A 19,995-nucleotide genomic window follows, 5' to 3' on the forward strand; every position below is an offset into this window, starting at 1 on the left:
ACACAACGTGGTTTCGGAAGTCGGCTTCTGGAGGACCCGGTCTCATCAGCCAGAATCATCACATCCTTTCTGACCCCGGGAGAGAGGGACCACCAGCATCTCTCGGGGACTCGTTCCAGCCACAAGAGGGATCTTCCTCTGTGCTTTACTTTGAGAAATGAATTCGCCAAGTGCACAAATGGGCATTAAGAATAAAAGGGAAAGAAAAAAAAATTATTCTACCCTTTCAAAGAGTTCCAGCACCCTACTTTGGTATGCACGTCCCCATGCTTCACTCACAGGCTTTCCAGTTCCAGCTTGGAATTTGCTTCTTTGGCTGAAGTCCATCTGGTTCCCCCAGAGAGAAAGTCCAAACCACAGACACAAGTGACCAGCCTTTATCTGCACATACTAAGTTGTTTTTATTAATCCAGAACAGCATGCTACAGATACTGTACAGCATGAACATTTATTCATTACAAAAATGGCTTCCCAACCATTAAAAATGAAATTGGAATAAGAGCATAAAACGGAACAGGAACATCACAACTGTTAGGAAACATTCAAAGTATTCACAAAAAAAATGTTATCGTTAGCATTTTAATAAACCAGAGAAAAACTGGAGACAGTTTTACAATCGCTTCATGTCAACTACAATGGCACTGAATGAACAGGTTTCAGCTTTATACAGCATTTTGCAACATCAACATGCCTAGGTTTTTTTTTTTTTATTTTTAAAGTCTGCCACCGACTTGTATGTAATACATGTACATACAAGCGGCAGCTGGATTTTTCCTTTAAGAGTAATCTAATATACAGAATTTTGGCCCGTAAGGGTTTATACCTCTTCATTTAAAATGCTTTCTGGACAATCTGCTACCAAACACATCTTGTTATAGGTGACATTAAACCTACATACAAATCTAACTATGTAACATCACAGCGAAACATGATGAACAAAAATTACAGCATTAAAAAGAGGGAGAAAGCGAAAGTCACTGAGAATTTTGGCACATCAAGTTCTGCACAGTCAGTTCATGTTCTAGGGGCACAGGAGCTCCAACGGGGCGCGGGCACGAGCACCCCGTCGCGCGCACGGCCTTGCTAAAATTCCCTCACCGATTTTCAAGTCTTGTTTTATAGAATGGCTTTTAAAGCAACTTTTGTTAATGCTACTGATCCCTTAATGCAACTATTAATGTCCATTTGGCCGCATCTGGGTTTCATACAGAAAAAAATAAAAAGTCAAAAAAAAAGGGCAACAAAAAATAATATATACACATTTTATATATAAACTTAAAAACCTTGTACAAATGAATTGTTATATATAAGATGCTTATGCTAAAGGGGGGAAAAACTTTACACAGTTTCAGGAAAAAAAAAAAGAGAACATAGTTTAAAGGGGATGACGAACAGGCAGGACGAGCGATCTCTAAAGCAATAAATACTACTGGTCAACAGTGCTGTGATCTGTTTCATTCTGAGCAGCTCCCCTCCCCCCAAAGGAACAACACCAGGGAACAAGGTATATTAACACATTTTTTAACCCTTTGTTTCTGTACATTTAAACAATAACAAGTAACATCACAATAAAAGTTGTTTCACACAGAAAAAAAATAAAAATAAAAAGGAAAAGGTCACGGCACGGCATTCATGTGCCCTTGGGGTCTCAAAACCAGATGTAAAATGATTGGTTCGCAAGCTCGTATTCAATACAAATAATACAGAACCAACTCCTTCTGGAGGGCTGCTTCCAAATTGCTTTTTTTTTCCTTTTTTTTTTTTGCATTTTAATCAGTCTTTTAAAACTAAGCTATCGGAACTACATAACAGTTATGTATATATATATATTTATTTATTTATTTTTTTAAACGCTACAAAGACTTTAAACAGCTGTTGATAAAAATTTTGGTAGAATCATGAGGTTCTTCTCTCATCTATTTAAAAGGAGACATTGAAATAAGAATGGGTCAAATATTGACCAATGAACTCCATAAACATCAACTAATGTAGCCACGTGGCACAAACTCCAAAAAAAAAAAAAAAACCAAAAAAAAAAAAAAAAACACGAAACGAAACGAAAGGAAACGGAGTACAAAACAGAACCTTTCCAAGGGCGGGCGGAAACCAGGAGAAGCTGAACCCAAAGCAAACACGACACAGAGCAAACCGGGCCGAGAGCTACTCTAGAGACTTGGTGACGAGGGAGAGAGGTTGGGGCTGCGGCCCGGCCAGAGAGCTGTGGGAATGTAAGGAAGAAGTCGACGGCTGGGCCAGGGCTGAGGAGGGGAGGCTGGGCGGCGGCAGGCCGGCGGGAGGCAGGTCCAGGGCCCCGTTGGGACAGAGGGCGGGGGCCTTGCCGTGGGCCTCGGCCAGCAGGAGGGCGGGCGGCGGCGGCAGCATGGAGAGGTGGGCCAGGGGGTCGGGCTTCAGGGAGAGCGAGAGAGGCTGGGTCTGCTCAGTCTGTGACTTGGCGTCGTGCGGGGGGGAGCCTAGCAGGTTGGGGGAGGGAGGAGGCGAGTCTAGTAAGCTTCCATCTGAAGAGGGTGGACTGAGGCAGCTGCCTTCACCTTGTATGTAGCGAACGCACTTTTTTTTTCTCCTAGAAACAGGGGGGGAAGAGAGTCATCGGTGAATAGCGGGCAACGATGCGGAGGGAGAGAAGCCACCACTCACTGCGCAGAGCCCCCTGGAGGTGGCCTCCGGGCCGTCCCCTGAGTGTGTGCGGGGGGAGACCAGGGGCCCAGGAGGGAGAGGCCAGGGTGCCAAGCGCCCTTCATGCCTGCCCACGCCTCCACCTACCGTGGCGAACGGACGGGACAGAGGAGAACGGGCCCTGCCGACGGGCGTCTCCTGCCCCCCCAGAGCATCTGGCCGGTCCCTACGGACACAAGCCAGCAGCAGGCAGAGGGCCACGGGGGTCTGAACCAAGAGGCTGGTTACTGCTCGGCCGGCTCAGACATCCCCTCCTCGCCCACCCTCGCCCGCCTCCAGCCCACTCCTGCCCCTACCCCAATGGTGTGCACGTGTGTGCGTGCGTGCATGTGTGCGTGCATGTGTGTGTGTGTGTGTATGGGGTGTGGGGGGGTGAGTGCAGGTGTGTGAAAGAGAAAGACAGAGCTCCCCATCCTAGGCGCCTCTTATCAAAGGCTGACTGTCGAGCCCACGGAACTGGGAGGCAGCGCTAGCAAGAGACTTAAAAGTTTTGCAACCTCCACCCACAACACCAACCATCGCCACCACCACCGCCACCACCACCACCACCACCACCACCACCACCACCACCGTTTGGAGAGCTTTCGGGCTTGTCTGTTAAGAACCACACCAAATCAAGAGAGGTCAGAATCAGGTGAAAGGGGGGCGGGGGGGAACGAAAATAAAACAAACAAACAAAGAAAAAAAAACAAACCAAAGAACTAAACCAAAAACCAAAACTCGAAACAAAACAAAAGAAATTTTAAAAAAAACCACCAAAAAACAGGTAGAAGAGGATAAACAAAGGCGGGGGAGGGGGGAAGAATAAGAAAACAGAAAATGACCCAAAGGAACAAGAATAACTGGTTGTATGGCCTGCAGGTTGTGGATTAAATTATGATTCCATCTTGATTCCCCCTCCTCCCCCAAGATTTGGGGTCCTCCCCTCCCCCGCCCCACCGGGAGAAGGCTGGAAGGAGAGACAGTGAGATGGAATGGAGGGGCCTTCGGACCTTGCCCATAGGCCAAGGCCTGGGGGAGGGGAGGGGGGGGTGCAGTATGTCACAAGAGGTGACAAGAAGTGCCAGGGGCTCACAGGACGGACCTTCTTGGGGCCGGGAGCAGTGATGAGCGCGGAAACCAGAAAGACTCTACCATGGCCCTACAAACAACGCTAGACGCTCCCTGCCCCACCTCCAGCTGATGGAAGAAACAGGGACGAGAACTTCCGCGCTGCGTGCTCAGCATCAAAGGTGGGCAAATCAACTCAAGAAATGGAGTGTGTGACCGCGCGGCTCTTCCTACGGTTAGATTAATCCCAGACCGATGGGCCGATGCGCGGCAGGAAGGGTGAGGCGGGGGACCAACCCCACTCGCGCCATGCAAATCATGGGCAAACATGCTGGGCTGCGGAGGTCAAGAGTCAGAACCCAAAGTGTGTGCGTGCCGGCCAGCTCCCCGCTGCAGGAAAGCAACTAGCTGCCTCCGGGCCGAGGGTGACCGCGGTCAGCTGTCACCAACCTCCTTGGGAAAAAAGGGATTTCCTCCTCGGGCCTGGGCCTCAGATCATGCCACCCAGTGCCCGGGCCATGGACTCAGCAAAACAGCAGGAGCGGGGGAGAGGCAGGGGGTTAAGAGGTGGGGAGGGGCATGCTTGGCCTTCCAGAGGCGGACACCCACTGGGCAAGGAACCTCAGGGTCTACTGGTCGCCACGCTTGGTGGGAAGGAACTCGTGGGGTGGGGGGATGAGTTCAGCCCCCGTCATTCCCTTCTTCCTCTTCTGGGATAGCCTGTGGGTTCTGCTCCCATCCCAGGAACCCGAGATACATAATTAAGCCTCCAAAGTGTTTTACACCACCTTAGTCTGCAGATCAAAGCATGCTCAAAAAACTAAGATGTCCATGCATTAAAAAAAAAAAAAAAAGGAGGGGGTTGGGGGAGAGAGGGAAGAGGGCTAGGGACCAGGAGCGGGTATCAGCCAAACTGAAAAAAAAAAAAAGCAACAGGGACAAATGAGAGGAGGAAGAGGAGGAGGAGGGAGGAGCCAGGAGGAAAGGCGGGAAGGGCAGGAAGCCGCCCTGCGTGCTGCACCAGGGCGGAGAGGCGAGAGGGGGAAAGCAACTTGGTGGGCTCCAAACAGAACATCTTGCTCAGATGCCCTCACATGAAGTCAGAGGCCCTGCGCAGAGCAAGGGAGGGGCCCGGGCTGGCTTAAGGAGTGGTTCTAGGGTTCCCTTCCGCCTCTCCCCTTCGACGACAGGGAAGTTTCCGGGCCACGGGGGCGAGTGGGACACTGCACTTGGGAACATGGAGACTGTGAATGACAAGCCACAGCCACACTCCTTCCTACCAGCAGCCACGCCAACGGTAAGTGAGAGCACACATTCGCACCCCCACACCCCCACACCCACACACCCACACACACAGAGATTCGTTTCTGCCAGAAAAAAATGCCTTGCTTTGCCACTGTGTGTCTTTTCAAACTCACATTTTCCTTCTCATGCGAGCACTGTTAGCTCCCGGCAAAGCGGGGGGGGGGGGGGGGGGGGGGAAGGGGAGAGGGGTGGTCGATGGGACAAGCCTGATCCTTCCCCACCGGGGCCTACTTCCAACTGGGGGTGGCCTCTGACAAACCCACTTTCAGCTTCTTGTGGCCTGGGAGAATCAGGCTCCTTCCTGACCCTGTTGTGAAATACCCCCTCCACGGAGTGAGAAGCGCGTCGGTGATAAAGCTTTTAAGGTATGTGGAACCCCCCACCCCCCACGCCCCTCGGAGAACACCAGCCACCAAAAGACCTTTCTAAGGGTGCTGGGTCCTGGGATCTCCTAGTTCCCAGTGACAACCACCCCCACTCTGCCCCTGCGCCCCGCTCCACCCTAGAAAATCATGGTGCCAACAACAATCAGAGCGCCAGTGGCCGGCATCTGTTCTCAGTGCAACAGTCAAACAAATCTGGTCTCGGGGGGAAAGCCTCACACCACACCCCCCGCCCCAAGTGTTTTCGGCAAGGTGTGAGCCGTGTCTCTGATGGGATTATGTCTGTCTGGCTAATGGCAGGAATGACAACTTTCAGCAGGGGGAAAAATGCTTCTGAAAGAAAAGAGGGATTCATCGACCACCACGCACTCACTCCCACGACTCACACAAACAAGCCGCACGGCGGACGTGAACCCCGGGGTGCAGGGCACCCCAGAGGAAAGAAGGGCGAGGAGGGGGAAGGAGACGCTTCCTAGGGAGGGGTGCCCTCGGGGAGCTAATCCTTCTCTAGAGCAGGACTGCAAGGCTGCAGCGCTGGGTGCCTGGTCACTCAACCCCGGACCATCGCACTGCCCAGCAAGAGGCCACCTCCTCCCGGACTCCTCGGTAAGCTGATGTTCTTCCCTCAGCGTCCCCAAAGGCTGCCGCTGCACAGTGGGGAGATTGGACGGTGTGAACGTGTCGCCTCACAGAATCAGTGGAGGTGTCCTGTCCTGCCCCAAGGCCCGGGGGCCTCTCTCGGTGGTCGGAGGTGTTGGGGGGCAGAGGTGTGCGTGGGGGAGGGGGTGTTCCCTCAACATCTGGTCCATACAAGCTACTTTACCGATCTCTCATAAAGGCTGGTCAGGGCGGAGGGAAGAGACACGGGACACTCGTGGGCATGCACGTAATGGGATGGACATCTGATCTAACGTCTACACACGCAACACATGGCGGAGGCATGGAGAGAGGGACACGCGACACGGGATCACTAACAAACAGGGAGGAGTGTTTGAGGGGGGGGGGCGCGGGGTTGAGATACCTACCATCATAATATTCCAAATTCAAAGACTGCTTGTATCAGAACAAAGAAACAACAAATTTAACCAAAGTGGTCATTAAAGGGGAGGGAAAGAGACAGGAGCTAGTGGGCAGCCCTCCACCGAGAAGGGAGTTAAGCCTGCGCCTTCCCTGGAGTCACGGGCTGGACGGAGACCTGCAGGGGACACGGGGCTTGTTTATGTGGCCGTTTCTCTGACCGGTTAGGGGAGGGGGCCGGGATGGGAGCCGAGGCTTCGTCCCTCTCTCCCTGCTTACTCATGTCTCCCCTCCTGCAGGCCTTGCGGACCCTGCCCTCTGGGACCCCGCGTGCACGCCGGTCAGTGCCACGCTTCTTTGTCAGCTCTGCAAGCCCGTGTCAGCTAAGCAAGCCCCTCCGTACAGAGACGTGTGGTTTTTAAACAGAAAACGAAAACGAAAACGAAACAGAACTAAAAAAAGCCTGCCCCGAGCACTTTCTCCGAGTGTCTGACGGCAGAGCACGGGAGTGCGGACGCCAAGTTTCATCTCAGCTCCTTCAAACCTCGGGGAACGGGGCTGGGCAGGGGGTGGAGTGGGGTGGGGGTGGGGGGGTGGGCTCAGCATAGGGGCCAGTTCCTGGGTGCTGCTGGCTTGCAAGGCAAAAAGCTAAGGAAGTGCCTGTCCTCGGCTGGGTAAGGGGCAGGAGGTGGGGCAGATGGTGTGTGTGTGGGGGGGGGGGCTTGGGGGGGTCTCAGTCCTAGCACTGGGTGCCTGGAGGTCTGTTTATTTGTAAGAGCAGGGGCTGTGGGGGAAGAGAGAAAGAGAGAGAGAGAGAGAAAGTGGGGAGAGGACAAGGCATAAAATTAGCGAGGGAATTTGGAAGAGTGAGGGTCATTAGTCATTGATGCCAGGGAGAAAGTAGATGGGAGCGAGGTCAAAATAGCTTGACCCTGGAAGGTACCAGAAGGACAGAACGCTTTGATTTTCCCAAAGGCCTCACAGTGGTAATATACCTGCATGGCTTGCACCATAAAGTCTGTCGGTCAAGCCCGAACAGTGCCCGACACTTCTTTGGAGTATTTGCATCTGTTAGCATAAGGTAAACACAAAAAATACAACACAATGGTGGGTCGTGCTCAGTTGGAGGTGAAATCTCAGCTAGGCTCACTGGTCTTCTCTATCACCTTGGCGCTACTGATCTTCCCTCACCAGGGAGGTGAAAGAAAGGACTGCTACGAGCCAAAAGAACAACATAAAATAAAAAACGATAAAACACATAAAACAAAAAAACAACAACCAAAAAAATAAAAGCAAAACCAAAAGAAAACCAGAAACCAACAAAAAACAACAACAAAAAAAAAAAAAGGAAAAAAATAAATAAATTAAAAAAAAAAAAGAGAGAGAGAGAAGAGGAGGGGAAAGGTGACGTTGTTGGCGTCTACCTAGGCCAGCTGACGAAGGAGGTCACTGAGCCCCGTCCCGGGCTGTCGGGAGGAGGGGGTGGCAGGCAGGCCACGTTCCCTGGGAGGGGCGCCCTGGGGCTGGCTGTCGCTCACCCGAGGATGCACAAAGGATGCTGTTTTACAGTGGCATTTTGGCTAGCAGCAGCGGGGGGAACAAGCATACCCCTCACACAGCCCCGTCGCACTTGGCAGTGCCCCGCGCCCTCATGGTGCCTACAGTCCACACACAGAACTACCAAGCGACAGGCCAGAGAAGGGGGAAGGACGGAAAGAGACCAGCTGCAAACCAGCACAGCGAATCTGGGATCTATACACACCTGCAAGGGCCGCACCAGTTATTCTGTTGATCAAGGCCAAAGCGCGCTCGGCATTTCTTAGGAGCGCTCAGGTCTGAATGAGTTCAAGAAAGAAGCGAGCAGAGGAGGAGGAGGAGGAGGAGGAGGAGGAAGAGGAGGAGGAGGAGGAGGTAGGAGGAGGAGGAAGAGGAGGAGGAGGAGAAGGTGCAGGAGCAGGAGGAGGAGGAGGAGGAGGATGTGGGAGAGAGTGAGAGAAAGAGGGAGAGGGAGAAGGAGAGGGAGAGAGAGGGAAGGGGGGGAGAGAAAGATACAAATAAGAAAAAAATAAAAATAAAAAAGGGAATAAATCAATGACCTGGTTACTAATGACAAAATATCGACTTTCGATTTTTAACTTTCTTTAATTTAAAAAAAAAAAGGTAAAAATCACATTCTTAGTCAACTTGTGAAATTAGCTGTTGCAAATAAAGCTGCAGTATCCCTTCGTTAAAGACTGTCTCTCAGATTCAGTTTGAGCTGATAAAGGGAAGTTAGACAGCAAACAGTGACCTTTTCCAGAGATCTTTTTGGTTTTTTTTTGCTTTTTTTTTTTTTAATCTCCTCTCTGGGTTCTGCAAACCTTTTGTTCTTTTTCTTTTTTATTTTTTATTTTCCTCTCAATTTGTTTCTCTTAAAGAAGAAAGTAAAGCGAGGGAGGGAATTAAGTTTGTAACATGCTTTTTTTTTTTCTTCTTAGAGGGTAACAGTTTAAAAAAAGGAAAAAAAATACAAACAAAAACAGAACAAAATGAAACAAAAACAGAAAGAAATAAAGAAAGAAAAGGGTTGTGGTACTGGGATATTGCAGCTTTTGGAATGCTCATCTTGTCTTTTTTAAAAATCTACTTTCGTTAATATTGAGAGGAACAGGTGACAGACCAGAGGCTTGTGAATGAGCTGTTAAGGGTTAGTGAGAAGCTCAGAGCAGCATGAAGCAGGTAGTCAGTAAATGCCAGTGATTTGTGAATTATGAGCAGAAAAGCAAAAGGAAGAAAATAAACCAAATACAAAAAAAAAAAAAAAAGAAAAAAAAGAAGAAGAAAAAAAATCATACTGCGAATGCATGCTTGGCGTGAGAAAACTTAGTGGGAGCAATGAAAAAATGCCATTAGATTAAGGAGGTTTATTACTGAATTCCTTCCATTTTGGCTTTTTTTTTTCTTTCTTTACCAGTCTCTTTTAAAGAAATACTGCATATTCAATTTGCACAGTTAGTTCAACTCTAAGTCACTGTCATCACTGCTTAAACAACTGTTATGGGAAAAATAAATAAACAAAGCAGAAGTTAAATTAAATTAAAAAAAAAACAACAAAAGCAACTAAAAATAAAAAAAAAATCTACCGAAACATACGAAACCGTGTAGATGGTCATTTTAAAGAATGTTCAAATGTCATACGTGTTTAATGTTAATCAAACTATAATGGCAAGGAAAATTAAAAAACAGTTTATCAACTATTTTAATGACTCAAAATGACATTAGCACCTGTAATCGGAGGAAGTGAAAGGCAAGGATTTAGGAAACATTCGCTGTGTTCTGAAAAAAAAGAACAAATTATACAAAGCCTTCAAAATGTTGTTGTTTGTAAAAGCCTGGCCTTCTCCAAGGGGGGTCTCTGAGATTGCCTATGCAGTATTTCTAATTTCTTCTAGAAAATGACAAACCTCCTTAATTTAAGTCGGGTGCAATTTACCACTGTAAAGGCATGCATCGGAACATTCAGGTACAGCCCAGTTCATAGCAAACACTCACACACCCCCTCCTCGGCCTCTAGCCCCCTCCTCGGCCCTCCTCGAACCCGTACAAAAGAAGCAGCCCGCAAAATTCCCAGAGGCAGGCCTACCTCTCCAGTTACAGCCTGCGCTGCTATTTAAAAACACATTCCACTAGAGTTACAATGTGCTTTCCATGCAACAATGAATGTTACTAGCTTTAAAAGGGCAGTCATGAAGCGATTAATTAAAAAGGCATAAACAAAACAAAACAAAAAAAAGGGCCGGCTAAGATGGGTTCCCCCACAATATCCTGGCCTTGAGTCTCTCTCGCCTCCCCCAGAGAGAAGCCTAGTGAAGCTCGCCACGCCTTCCTGCGTCCACGTTACTCTAACTCACCGTTGGTCTCTCCGGGCTGCTTGTCCCTTTTCCTCTTCTTCTTCTTCCCCTAGACGGACAGAGGAAAATGGGCAAATTATTTCCAGAAGCAGGCGGGGAGCGGACAGGTGAGCTCACCTGGGAACGACTCAGGAAACTGAGTGAGCCTGGCTCTGCGCCGCCCCCACCCCCGCCCGCCCCCACCTCCTGGAGCCCCCACTTTTTAATCCCAAGGATCCTGGATCACGTTTGCAGCCAGAGGCACACGTTCCCACAGGAGCAGGCACAGAGCAAGGAAAGGAAAGGGCCTCCTGTCCCAGATGTCCACCCGAGGTCCACCCTCCAAGCCCACCCGGGCATCCCGTGTAAGGGGACGGGATGGGGGAGACCAGGGAGGTGTGGAGAGGCAGGGCGGGGAGTGGTAGCGCGGCCCGGCCATGGCCACCAGCTCTCTTCCTGAGTGCATGCCCCGAGGAAGCGGAAGGGGAGCTCGAGCCCACTCTCCCGGGCACCAGACTTGGGGTGCGGCAAGCAAGCACGGGGTCCCATGCCTGATTTTACACACACACAGGCAGGGGCATCACCTGAGTGCCCTGAGCATATATACACAGTCTGGGCAGGACGGGCCCGGGGTACAGACACAGCGAGGCTGGCCGTCCAGCCCTCACCCACGGGTTGTGGGTGGGGGATGGGGGGTGGTGTGTGGGGGGGCCACCTGCTTGTTCCCGGGCTCGCCCACCCAGAAAGGGTTTGCATTGGGGATGCAGATGGCTTCATGGCAGGGATCAGTCACGGTCCCCAGCCTGACCTGAAGGGATCTCGTCAACCCTCGCGTGTCCCTGGGAAGCGGGTGTGCCAGGGGAGAGGGGAGGACTCATGCCCGAGAGGAAGCTGGCTCACCCTGATCTCCCCCGCGCGGGCTCTGCTGCCAGTCAGCCCGGGAGATGGGAAATGGGACTTGTCTGGGAATGTCTCAAATGTACGGAACTGCCGGGAGGGTCTCCTAGTAGAGCAAGGTCAGCGTCGGAAAAGAAGAGCAGTGTGTGCGGGGGAAAGTGCCAGAACTCCTGCAGCTCTGGGGTAGGTGTGTGTGGGGGGGAGAGGGGGGTGTGGAGAGGACCGGGCAAAGGTGCCCGGTTTCAGGTTTCAGCTCCACGCAGGCCTCCAGCGGCTTTGATTCCCAAGAAGGCCCCTCTTTTTCGGCTCTGTGTGTGTGACTGTGGGACCTACTAGGAAAAAACGCCGTGGCCTTCTACATTTTTCTTTCCTTATTTTTGGCTTTTGCGTCACACCAAACGGTGCTCAGGACTTACTTCTGGCTCTGCACTCAGGGATCACTCAGGGTGGTGCTCAGGGGACCATATGGGATGCCAGGGATTGAACCCGGGTTGGCCATGTGCGAGGCCAATCAATGCTCTACCCGATGCTCTATCGCTCCGGACCCGGCCTTTTGTGTTTCTGCAGGGAACGTTTTGTGCCCCTTAATGTACCCCTGGATTCCTGAGCCTTTCCCTCACCCCCTGCCCCCGCTCCAAACTTGTACTTCTCTGAGTCAGAGGCCACCAGCCCCCTTGGAACAGGCAGGGCCTGCAGTTAAAACTTAGCCAGACCCACAGGTGGGGCTGTGGGGTGCAGACACCCAAGAACGTCCAGGTCACCTCAAGTGCAGAGTTCACCCCCTTCCTGGCTTCGGTAATCTGAAAGGCAACAAGAAACTGCACTTCCTATGGGAAGATGTTGGTTTTGGTGTATGACTGAGCCATTTGGGACTGAGGAAAGACGAAAGGCCTCCGGTGGCCTGCAACTAAATGTAACTTGGAAGAGAACGGAAGGGAGTTCTAGTACGGTTCTAGGAAGGAGAAACTGGTAAACGCTACTTCATGAAGAGGGAAGAGGCTGGCTCTATTATCCCTTTAAAACTGACTAGAAGACCAAAAAGATAGCATAGTGGTTAGAGCACATGCCAAGCCAGTGGCCAACCCTGGTTTGATCCCAACACCATAAGGTCCTTGAGCACCACAGCCTTGGAGGACACTGAGGACCTTGGGGTGACCCCAGAGAGCCCTGAGCGCTGCTGGGGCGGTCCAAGGCACCCCCAGCACCCATCCTGAGCAGCACCACGCCCTGAGGACTCCCAGTGAACCCGTGGCCTGCCTCTCCAGAAGGAGATTCCCACCAGAAACAACAACCAAACAAAGACGGCAGGTAGGGCACTTCCCTTGCACTCAGCTGACCTGGGTTCGGCCCCCAGCATCCCATATAGTCCCCCTGGGCCTTCCAGATCCCTGAGCACAGAGCCAGGAGTCAGCCCCGAACAATGCTGGGCGTAGCGCCCACACGAAACAAGGAATGAAAAGGTCTAAGCTATGGAAGTGGAGAGGGGGTAGCGCCTGCCAGGGCAAAGGGCCCTTCCCTCCGTGTAAACCAGCAGTGCTAGAGAGGAAACAAGGGAGCGAGCGGTGCCGGGGCTGAGCAGTCACTGGGGACCCCATGTTGTTTTCCCTGTGCTCTCAAATGGGCCTCGCCGGACAACCCAAATGGGTTTCACATGACTCCCCGGTGCCAGCAAGGCCTCTGCCAGGCCTTGGCCAGGAAAGCAGAACCATGACGGGGTCAGAAAGTGACTTCAGAAAACATGTCCCAGAAGAGATTTTTTGGATCGAGCCGCGACCAAAGTAATTTCTATTTGTTTCTGGCCACACCTGGCAGTCAAACCCAGGGTGCCCGCATGCCCGTGCTCCAGGCCTTTGTGCCAGCTCCCTGACACACAGCTTTTCTCTCCAGAGGTGCCTTGTCAATACAGACAAAGGAGGGGAAATTCTGACAAGTTTCCTCCAGTGTCACATCAGGGAAAGCCTCGTCTGTTTCGAGATTCACACTCTTTCCGGGTGGGGAGGGAAGTAGGCATAGAGGGATGGAGATGAGGAAATGGAGGGAGGGGTGTGTGTGTGTGTGTGTGTGTGTGTGTGTGTGTGTGTGTGTGTGTGTGTGTGTGTGTGTGTGTGTCTGTAAAAAGGCATAAAGGGTGGAGAGGGGTGTGTGTGTGTGTATGTGTGTGTGTCAGCAGGCATGGAGAGAAAAGGTTTTGTGTGTGTGTGTGTCTGTAAAGACATGGAGGGTGCAGAGGGGTGTGTGTGTGTATGTGCGTGTATGTGGTGTTTGTGTAAGTAAGCATGGAAAGAGGAGTGTGTGTGTGTGTGTGTGTATGTGTTCATCTCCATGAACCCTGACTCATTCTGACCCTTCTAGGGAAAATAAGGCTCCGCTGGGCCCCCGACATCCAGATTTACCTCTAAACTTCCCCTCAGAAGTCACCAGGGATGCCCCGACACCCCAAGCCTCTTCCTCCTGCACGCGAAGCTGAGGGAGTCCTTTCCAAGGCACTTCACAAAGGCTCGTCAGTCCCGTCTAACTGACTCCAGGGCGGGTCAGCTGCGACCTCCTTTTGAAGCTCCCGCAGCTGCCTTTTACCTCTGAGGGGACTCGGCCCTGCACGACTCGGGCGGTGCTGGGGGCGCGTGCGCAGACTGTGGGTGAGGGCAGGGAGACCCTCAGACGCTCCACAGCAGCGGGACAGGAGAAGGCGCGGGGCTTGGGCAACTGCCTCCCGGGGCCTTCCCCCAGCACCCCGTGGCCTCCGGGTGTGGACCCAGGAGCAGCGAGCACGATGGAGCAGTCCCCAACACCCATCCCCACTTCTGGCCAAGCTGACTGAGTAACCCTAGCCACCTTAGCCCCCCGAGCACCATTTGGGAGCCCCGCAGAAGGTGTCTGCAGGGCCTATGCTGTCCGGAGGGTGGCCGAGCCCCCCTTGTGTGCTATTCTGTAATTATTTTGGTTTGTTTTGGGGTGACGTCCAACCGTGCTCGGGGCTCACTCCTGACTCTGTGCTCAGAGACTCATTCCTGGCAGGGCTCAAGGGGAACCTACGTGTTGCTGGGGATCAAACCCAGGCTAACTGGGTGCCAGGCAGGCACTCTACCCACTGTGCCATCTCCCCAGCTCCTGTGCACCATTCTAGACTGTTCTGAGAGCCAGGTCTGCAGCAGGGACAAGCCGGAGGGGACCACCAGGAAATCCAAACCAGGAGAGCATCCACCCTGCAGAGAGGCAGTAGGTACCACAAACGCTGGGAGTGAGTCTGCCTGTAAGTCTGCCTGTATCTACAGCCGGACACGCCACAGAGGTGGGGTGCAGGAAGCCTGGGGGAGCGGCTTCACATCCCTGACCTCTAGCTCAGAGGACGCCCCCACACCAACACCCACAATGAGGACCCAGGGAAAGGTCTCAGGCAGCTAAGACCCTCCCTGGACACGCCCACGTGTGAGTGACCAGGGATCTGCACAGAGCCAATGGGCCACCATACATTTCTGGTCCACCAGTAGGTGGATGATGGTGAAGCACAAAGGACCCTGAGGGAGGTGGTGAGGACAGAGACCAAAACGTGGATGGACTTGACAATGAGTCTCCTCTCTCCTCACCCTCCTGACAAAGAACAGATCTTAGCACGATCTTGAACCTTAGCACGTTCAAGGTCTCCGAGTCCAGAGAGGGAACCTGATGAAGCTGAGCACAACAGGCAGGAAGTGGCTCCCCGGGGCCTCCAGAGTGACAGCACTGTAGGTAGGGCACTTGCCTTGCACCTGGCTGACCTGGGTTCGATTCCCCAGTTCCCCATACTCTCCCCTAAGCCCGTTAGGAGTGATCCCTGAGCGCAAAGCCAGGAGTAAGCCCTGGGCACAGTCAGGCGTGGCCCCAAACCAAACCAAACATAAAGAATCACCCCCATACTGGGTCCACACTAAGCACCCAGATAACCAAAGAGATCCCAACCCACATACACAGAGAACTTCTTCACTGCCCTTTGGTGGCCCAGGGCCGGAGAGAATCTCCCAGGCTCCGAGTCACTGGAAGAGGAATCAGCTATGGCAGGAAGACGGGGCTCTGTCTATCCACAGCGAGTGGATGGTCCAATCATGGCATAAAACCCGGTGCCGGCAGACACAGCACCAGGCAAAAACAAGAGGCATTCTCTCCAGCTGGAGGACATCGAGCCTCAAACACACATCAACAGGCAAAATGCTGAGCAGGGAAGGAGAGAGTGGGTGATGGGGGCTCCAGAGAAAAGCCAACTCTCAGGAGGGTAGAATCATGGGCCCTCAGTGTCCTAGGACAGCCCCGCTAACACACACGGCCACCCCGCTCCACCCCGCCTGAGTCTCCGTGGCTTCCTCTGGGTACTTCAGGGATATTCCCATCATGCTCCTCTCCAGGTCAAAGGAGCTTCCAAGTTCTCTAACACCACAACAGAAGGCAACGGTGTCCTCTGTTCCCTCCATAGGTGAAGGCCCCGCTGAAAAGTGCCATGGAATTCAACTCTCACCACCGCCCCGCTGGTCCTTCCTGTAAGGCCCTCCTCAGAGAAGCAGAGAAAAACCTTAATCCGAGCACACCAGCCCCACCGAAGGAATCGTGGGAGCACGGCTCTTCAAAGACATTGTCAGGAGTGCATGGACCACCCATTGGCTGCGTGGGGCCCAGGTGGGAACTCCTCTGTCCTCCTTCCTGGGTATCTACCATATGCCTCTGCAGCCCCTGCCTGCTGGGGGTGGGGCAAGAGCCCCAACCATCCCAGAAGTCAGCAGGTTGATGCCTCTAAAGCCTGGTTCAAGCTGGCAGGCAGCCGCTTTCTCTGCCCTGTGGGTATCAACACCACAGACTCGGCCTGGACGCGGAGAGATGTACGTACGTAGTTATCCCGTGCGGACCAGCCTGGGTACAGCTGCATGTGAAGCTGTCGCTCCTTCCGGGCCAGCTCGTAGTATTTTGCTTGCTCTTCTCTGGACAGTGCGTGCCACTGCAGGGAACAGTGTGGGTGGAGAACAGGGGAGCCGGGTGACACAATCAGAGTCCGTCATGGCAGGGATGAACACACTTTTGCTGCAGAATCCAGCAAGCAGCTGGGTCCTGCTGCTAACAGGAGGAATCCCTCCAGAGCTGAGCTGCCCCTGGGGTCTGCCCACCACGTGTGTCCCCCTCTCTGGGACTGAGGGGGGCCTGACTGGCCCCCACTGATGGAGGTTGGGGGGTTCTCCTGATCAGAAAGGTCATTTGAAGGGGAAAAGGGTGGGAGGAAAGGGCTCTTTCAGCAAAGACAGATGCTCCTCTCCCGCAACCCCCACAACTCTGCCCTAGTCCTGGCTCTCCCCCGCCCTGTCCAGGGGGGCGGGCTGCCTACCCTTCGCCCAAGGATCTGGTTGATGGCGGCACTTTCTTTCAACGTGCACTCGGCTACGACCTTTGCTCGCATTTCCTTCATATACAACATGAACGCGTTGAGAGGTTTCTTTATGTGAGGTTTCTTCTTCTCTTCTTCCTTTTTGGAGTCCTGATGCTTTCTGGATAGGGACGAGATGGAGAGACACAACGCTGTAGGCTGCACACGACTCTACTTCTTCCCCGGCACAGAGCCCCTCTCCCGCTCTCCTGCTCACCCGAGGCCAGTTGCGTTTGTATAACCAGAACCAACGCTTTCACTTGGGGGTCTTATCCACCCGAGCCTGGTGGAGGGGAAGTGGTCTGGGAGGAGCGGGGGAGGAGGAGGATGCGTTGCCCTCACTTCCTCAGTTTCACCAGTTTTCCCAAGCTGGCAGGGAGCACTCACAGTGGTGGGACCCCTGGGGCAGGTGCCTTGGGAGGCTGCAGCACAGAACCTCCCCCTCCACCCCTCAAGAAAGCATACAGGACAGGAAGTGGGTGGTGCCAACTCCAGCCCAGTGTAGTGGGGAGGGTCTCTTCCTGTCTACAGGGGAAAGTTCTTGCCCCCCCCCCCCGCAGAGGGTTGGTTGTGTCTTCTATTTCTTTCCCCTCTGTCTTCATACCCATGATCAACTTCAGAAAGTTGCCAGCAAACAATGAATGGTAATCATTAGCTATAACCGGGCCGTGAAGGTCGACTCTGGCTTGGAACACCTCATCCCATGGACCACCGCTGATGGGAAACCAAGCGAAGGTGGACACAGGTGTTCTGCTCCATCCTTCCTTCCATGAAAGCGTGCTGGGAGTTTGGGTAAGAATTCAGCACTGTGGCATCCCTCCCCGCCACCTGAGGCCACCCCCAGCCTGCCAGTGTCAAACAGCACAGCCAGCCCCAGGGCCAGCCACCTCTCAGCGGCCACTGCAGAGGCCACGGGCGTCAAGGAGACAGAGACCCGCCCCCCCAGGGCAACACTTACGAGCTGTGGAGCGAGCCCACGTCACTCTGGGAGGATTCCTGTTTGACGGTCGGCGTGACTATGGCCGGGTGGGGGATGCCGGTCGTGTGGAGAGTGTGGTGTGGTGGGACCATATGGGGGGGAAACCTAGAAGACAGGAAGCTGTGTAAATCGTCAGAATTAACATGAATGAATGGGGAGGACTGCGTACACACATCTAAAAAGAAGAAAAGAAAAAAAAAAAACGACAAGCGCAGAACACTCGCATGAAAGCAACCCGAGGCATATGAAACCTGTCAGCATTAATTAGCAATAAATTAAACATAATGATTCTCTTAATGTCCTGAAAGGCAAGCTTCCCCTTCATTATTGCTACTGACATGAGACATTACGATTTTCTAACATCTTTAGCAAAGACAAATTCAACTCAAGTACTGGGGTGGAAAAGTAGGCTCGTACTACCTGCTGGGAAACATGCACCCACTTGTTTTTGCAGCATTATGACATTATTAGAGGCATCTAAGAAAACAACTTTCCTAAATTCTAGTTGGCTCTAGAGTGAAGGTGAAATCTTCTTCCGTATATTAGCAACTAAATAAAATATGAACACGGTTCAAGTAAACACGTTTTTCAGTGCTGCACACACTGCATCATCAGGCCACACTCAGTTGCTGGGGAGTCAACAATATTTCCCTTTCCTTTGGCTGCCTCACCCTAATTGTTTTGATGGGAATGGAGAAAGTGAGGCAGGATGATGGCGCAAGTTCAAGTTTTCCCTAACTGGTTGGCATCATAAGTCATGGCTATATTAAGGCAGTATGAGTCCTCTTATAAAAAAAAAAGTATAAGGAAAGATAAAGCAGCACTTTTACAGATACATACACTTCAAAATTTGGTGTATATGTCATTTCCCGCTCTAAAATTCTACGATTCTAAAATGACCTTTATGGGGGCTGGAGTGGTAGCACAGCGGGTAGGGCGTTTGCCTTGCAAGCGGCCGACCCGGGTTCAATTCCCAGCATCCCATATGGTCCCCCGAGTACCGCCAGGTGTAATTCCTGAGTGCAAAAGCCAGGAGTAACCCCTGAGCATAGCCGGGTGTGACCCAAAAAGCAAAAAAAAAAAAAAAAAGACCTTTACTTCATGCGTTGCCTATGCACCCTACTGTCTTCTAACTGATGAGTAAAAGGATCAAGGAAAAGTCCGCACTTTTTCTTTTTTTCTCCAGAACTGCTCATTTGTAGGAAACTTTTAGGGTATCACTGAGGTCCTGAACCAGCACTCCCCCACCCTGCCAACCAGCCAAGGTGCAAGGGACGAATTTGATAACGCTCTGGACTCATGTGCCACAACCACATCTGTCCACAATTTCCACAGGTTCTGCTCTGCCTGGGGTGCCCCTGAGTTGCACTGGGCTGGAAGGACCGACTCTCTGGGAGGAAGGGACCCGGCTGCACTGAGACAGGGAGGAGAGAGAATCCCCCCGACAGAAGAAAAATGGCGGCCCCCAACTTCAAGGCCATGCAAGTGAGAGGCTGGGGGCAGCGTTTGTGGGAGGGGAGCCGCCCCGGTTCAGCAAACGTTGCTTGCTGGCTAACTCCAAACCCGAACAGAATCTTAACCCGAGTCAAAACATGCACACTACACAAGAGAAGCCTGTTCGGGCGAGACCTGGAGGTCTAAGGAGAATGTGCTGTGATGGGGCTTTCACGGGAGTATATTTAGCTGTAAGATCTGAGGTGGCCACAGTTGCCATTTAGCCAAAATAAGGTAGTCATGCCCATTTGATAAAGGACGAAAAGTTCCAAGTACTAACTGTAACTGGCCAGACTTACAGAGTGCAGAACAATGACTAGGGCAGGTGTTTGAAGGGGCCAGAGTCCCTGGGGAAACGGGATATAGAAATCCCATCCCAGTCAGGCCCTTGCCTGCTTCTACCTCTGCAGATTTAGACCAGTGTCAAAATTCAGTTCCAAAGACATTGGCTTGTTTATTTGTTCATTTGGGGGGTATTACCTGTAGACAAACACTCAGGGGTTACTCCTGGCTCTACACTCAGGAATCACTCCTGGCAGTGCTCAGGGACCATACGGGATGCTAGAGATCAAACCTGGGCTGGCCACGTGAAAGGCAAAAGGCAGCCCCCAGCCCCAGGACATTGGCTTTTTTTTATATCACTCATATAAGTCATTGTGGGGGTGGGGAAGGGAGGAAGGAAGGAAGGAAGGAAGGAAGGAAGGAAGGAAGGAAGGAAGGAAGGAAGGAGAGAGGAAGAGGGATGAAGGGAGGGAGGGAGGAAGAAGGGAGGGAGGGAGGAAGGGAGGGAGGGAGGGAGGGAGGGAGGGAGGAAGGAAGGAAGGAAGGAAGGAAGGAAGGAAGGAAGGAAGGAAGGAAGGAAGGAAGGAAGGAAGGAAGGAAGGAAGGAGAGGGAGGGAGGGAGGAAGGGAGGGAGGAAGAAAGGGG

At 52.4% G+C, this 19,995-nt stretch overlaps 1 protein-coding gene across 31 annotated transcripts in view; it reads right to left on the reverse strand.

Annotated features, from left to right (window-relative positions):
- Positions 1–376: 376 nt before the first annotated feature.
- Positions 377–19,995, reverse strand: part of TCF7L2 (transcription factor 7 like 2) — a 202,111-nt gene continuing 182,492 nt past the window's right edge. For 6 of the 31 annotated variants that reach the window (XM_055119080.1, XM_055119079.1, XM_055119077.1 and 3 more), the window contains 7 exons: positions 17,554–17,679; positions 16,557–16,716; positions 16,068–16,175; positions 10,340–10,388; positions 9,714–9,764; positions 8,212–8,284; positions 377–2,581 (listed from right to left, as the gene is read on the reverse strand). In XM_055119080.1, the coding sequence (XP_054975055.1) occupies positions 2,161–2,581; positions 8,212–8,284; positions 9,714–9,764; positions 10,340–10,388; positions 16,068–16,175; positions 16,557–16,716; positions 17,554–17,679 (988 nt within the window). In that variant the 3' untranslated portion in view covers positions 377–2,160. Of the gene's footprint in view, positions 2,582–6,456; positions 6,486–7,444; positions 7,518–8,211; positions 8,285–9,713; positions 9,765–10,335; positions 10,389–16,067; positions 16,176–16,556; positions 16,717–17,553; positions 17,695–19,995 lie in introns of those variants that run through there. The other 25 variants (XM_055119078.1, XM_055119073.1, XM_055119076.1 and 22 more) reach the window with 13 other exon arrangements.

Source organism: Sorex araneus, chromosome 11 (genome assembly GCF_027595985.1).
Source record: "Sorex araneus isolate mSorAra2 chromosome 11, mSorAra2.pri, whole genome shotgun sequence".
Taxonomy (NCBI): domain Eukaryota; kingdom Metazoa; phylum Chordata; class Mammalia; order Eulipotyphla; family Soricidae; genus Sorex; species Sorex araneus.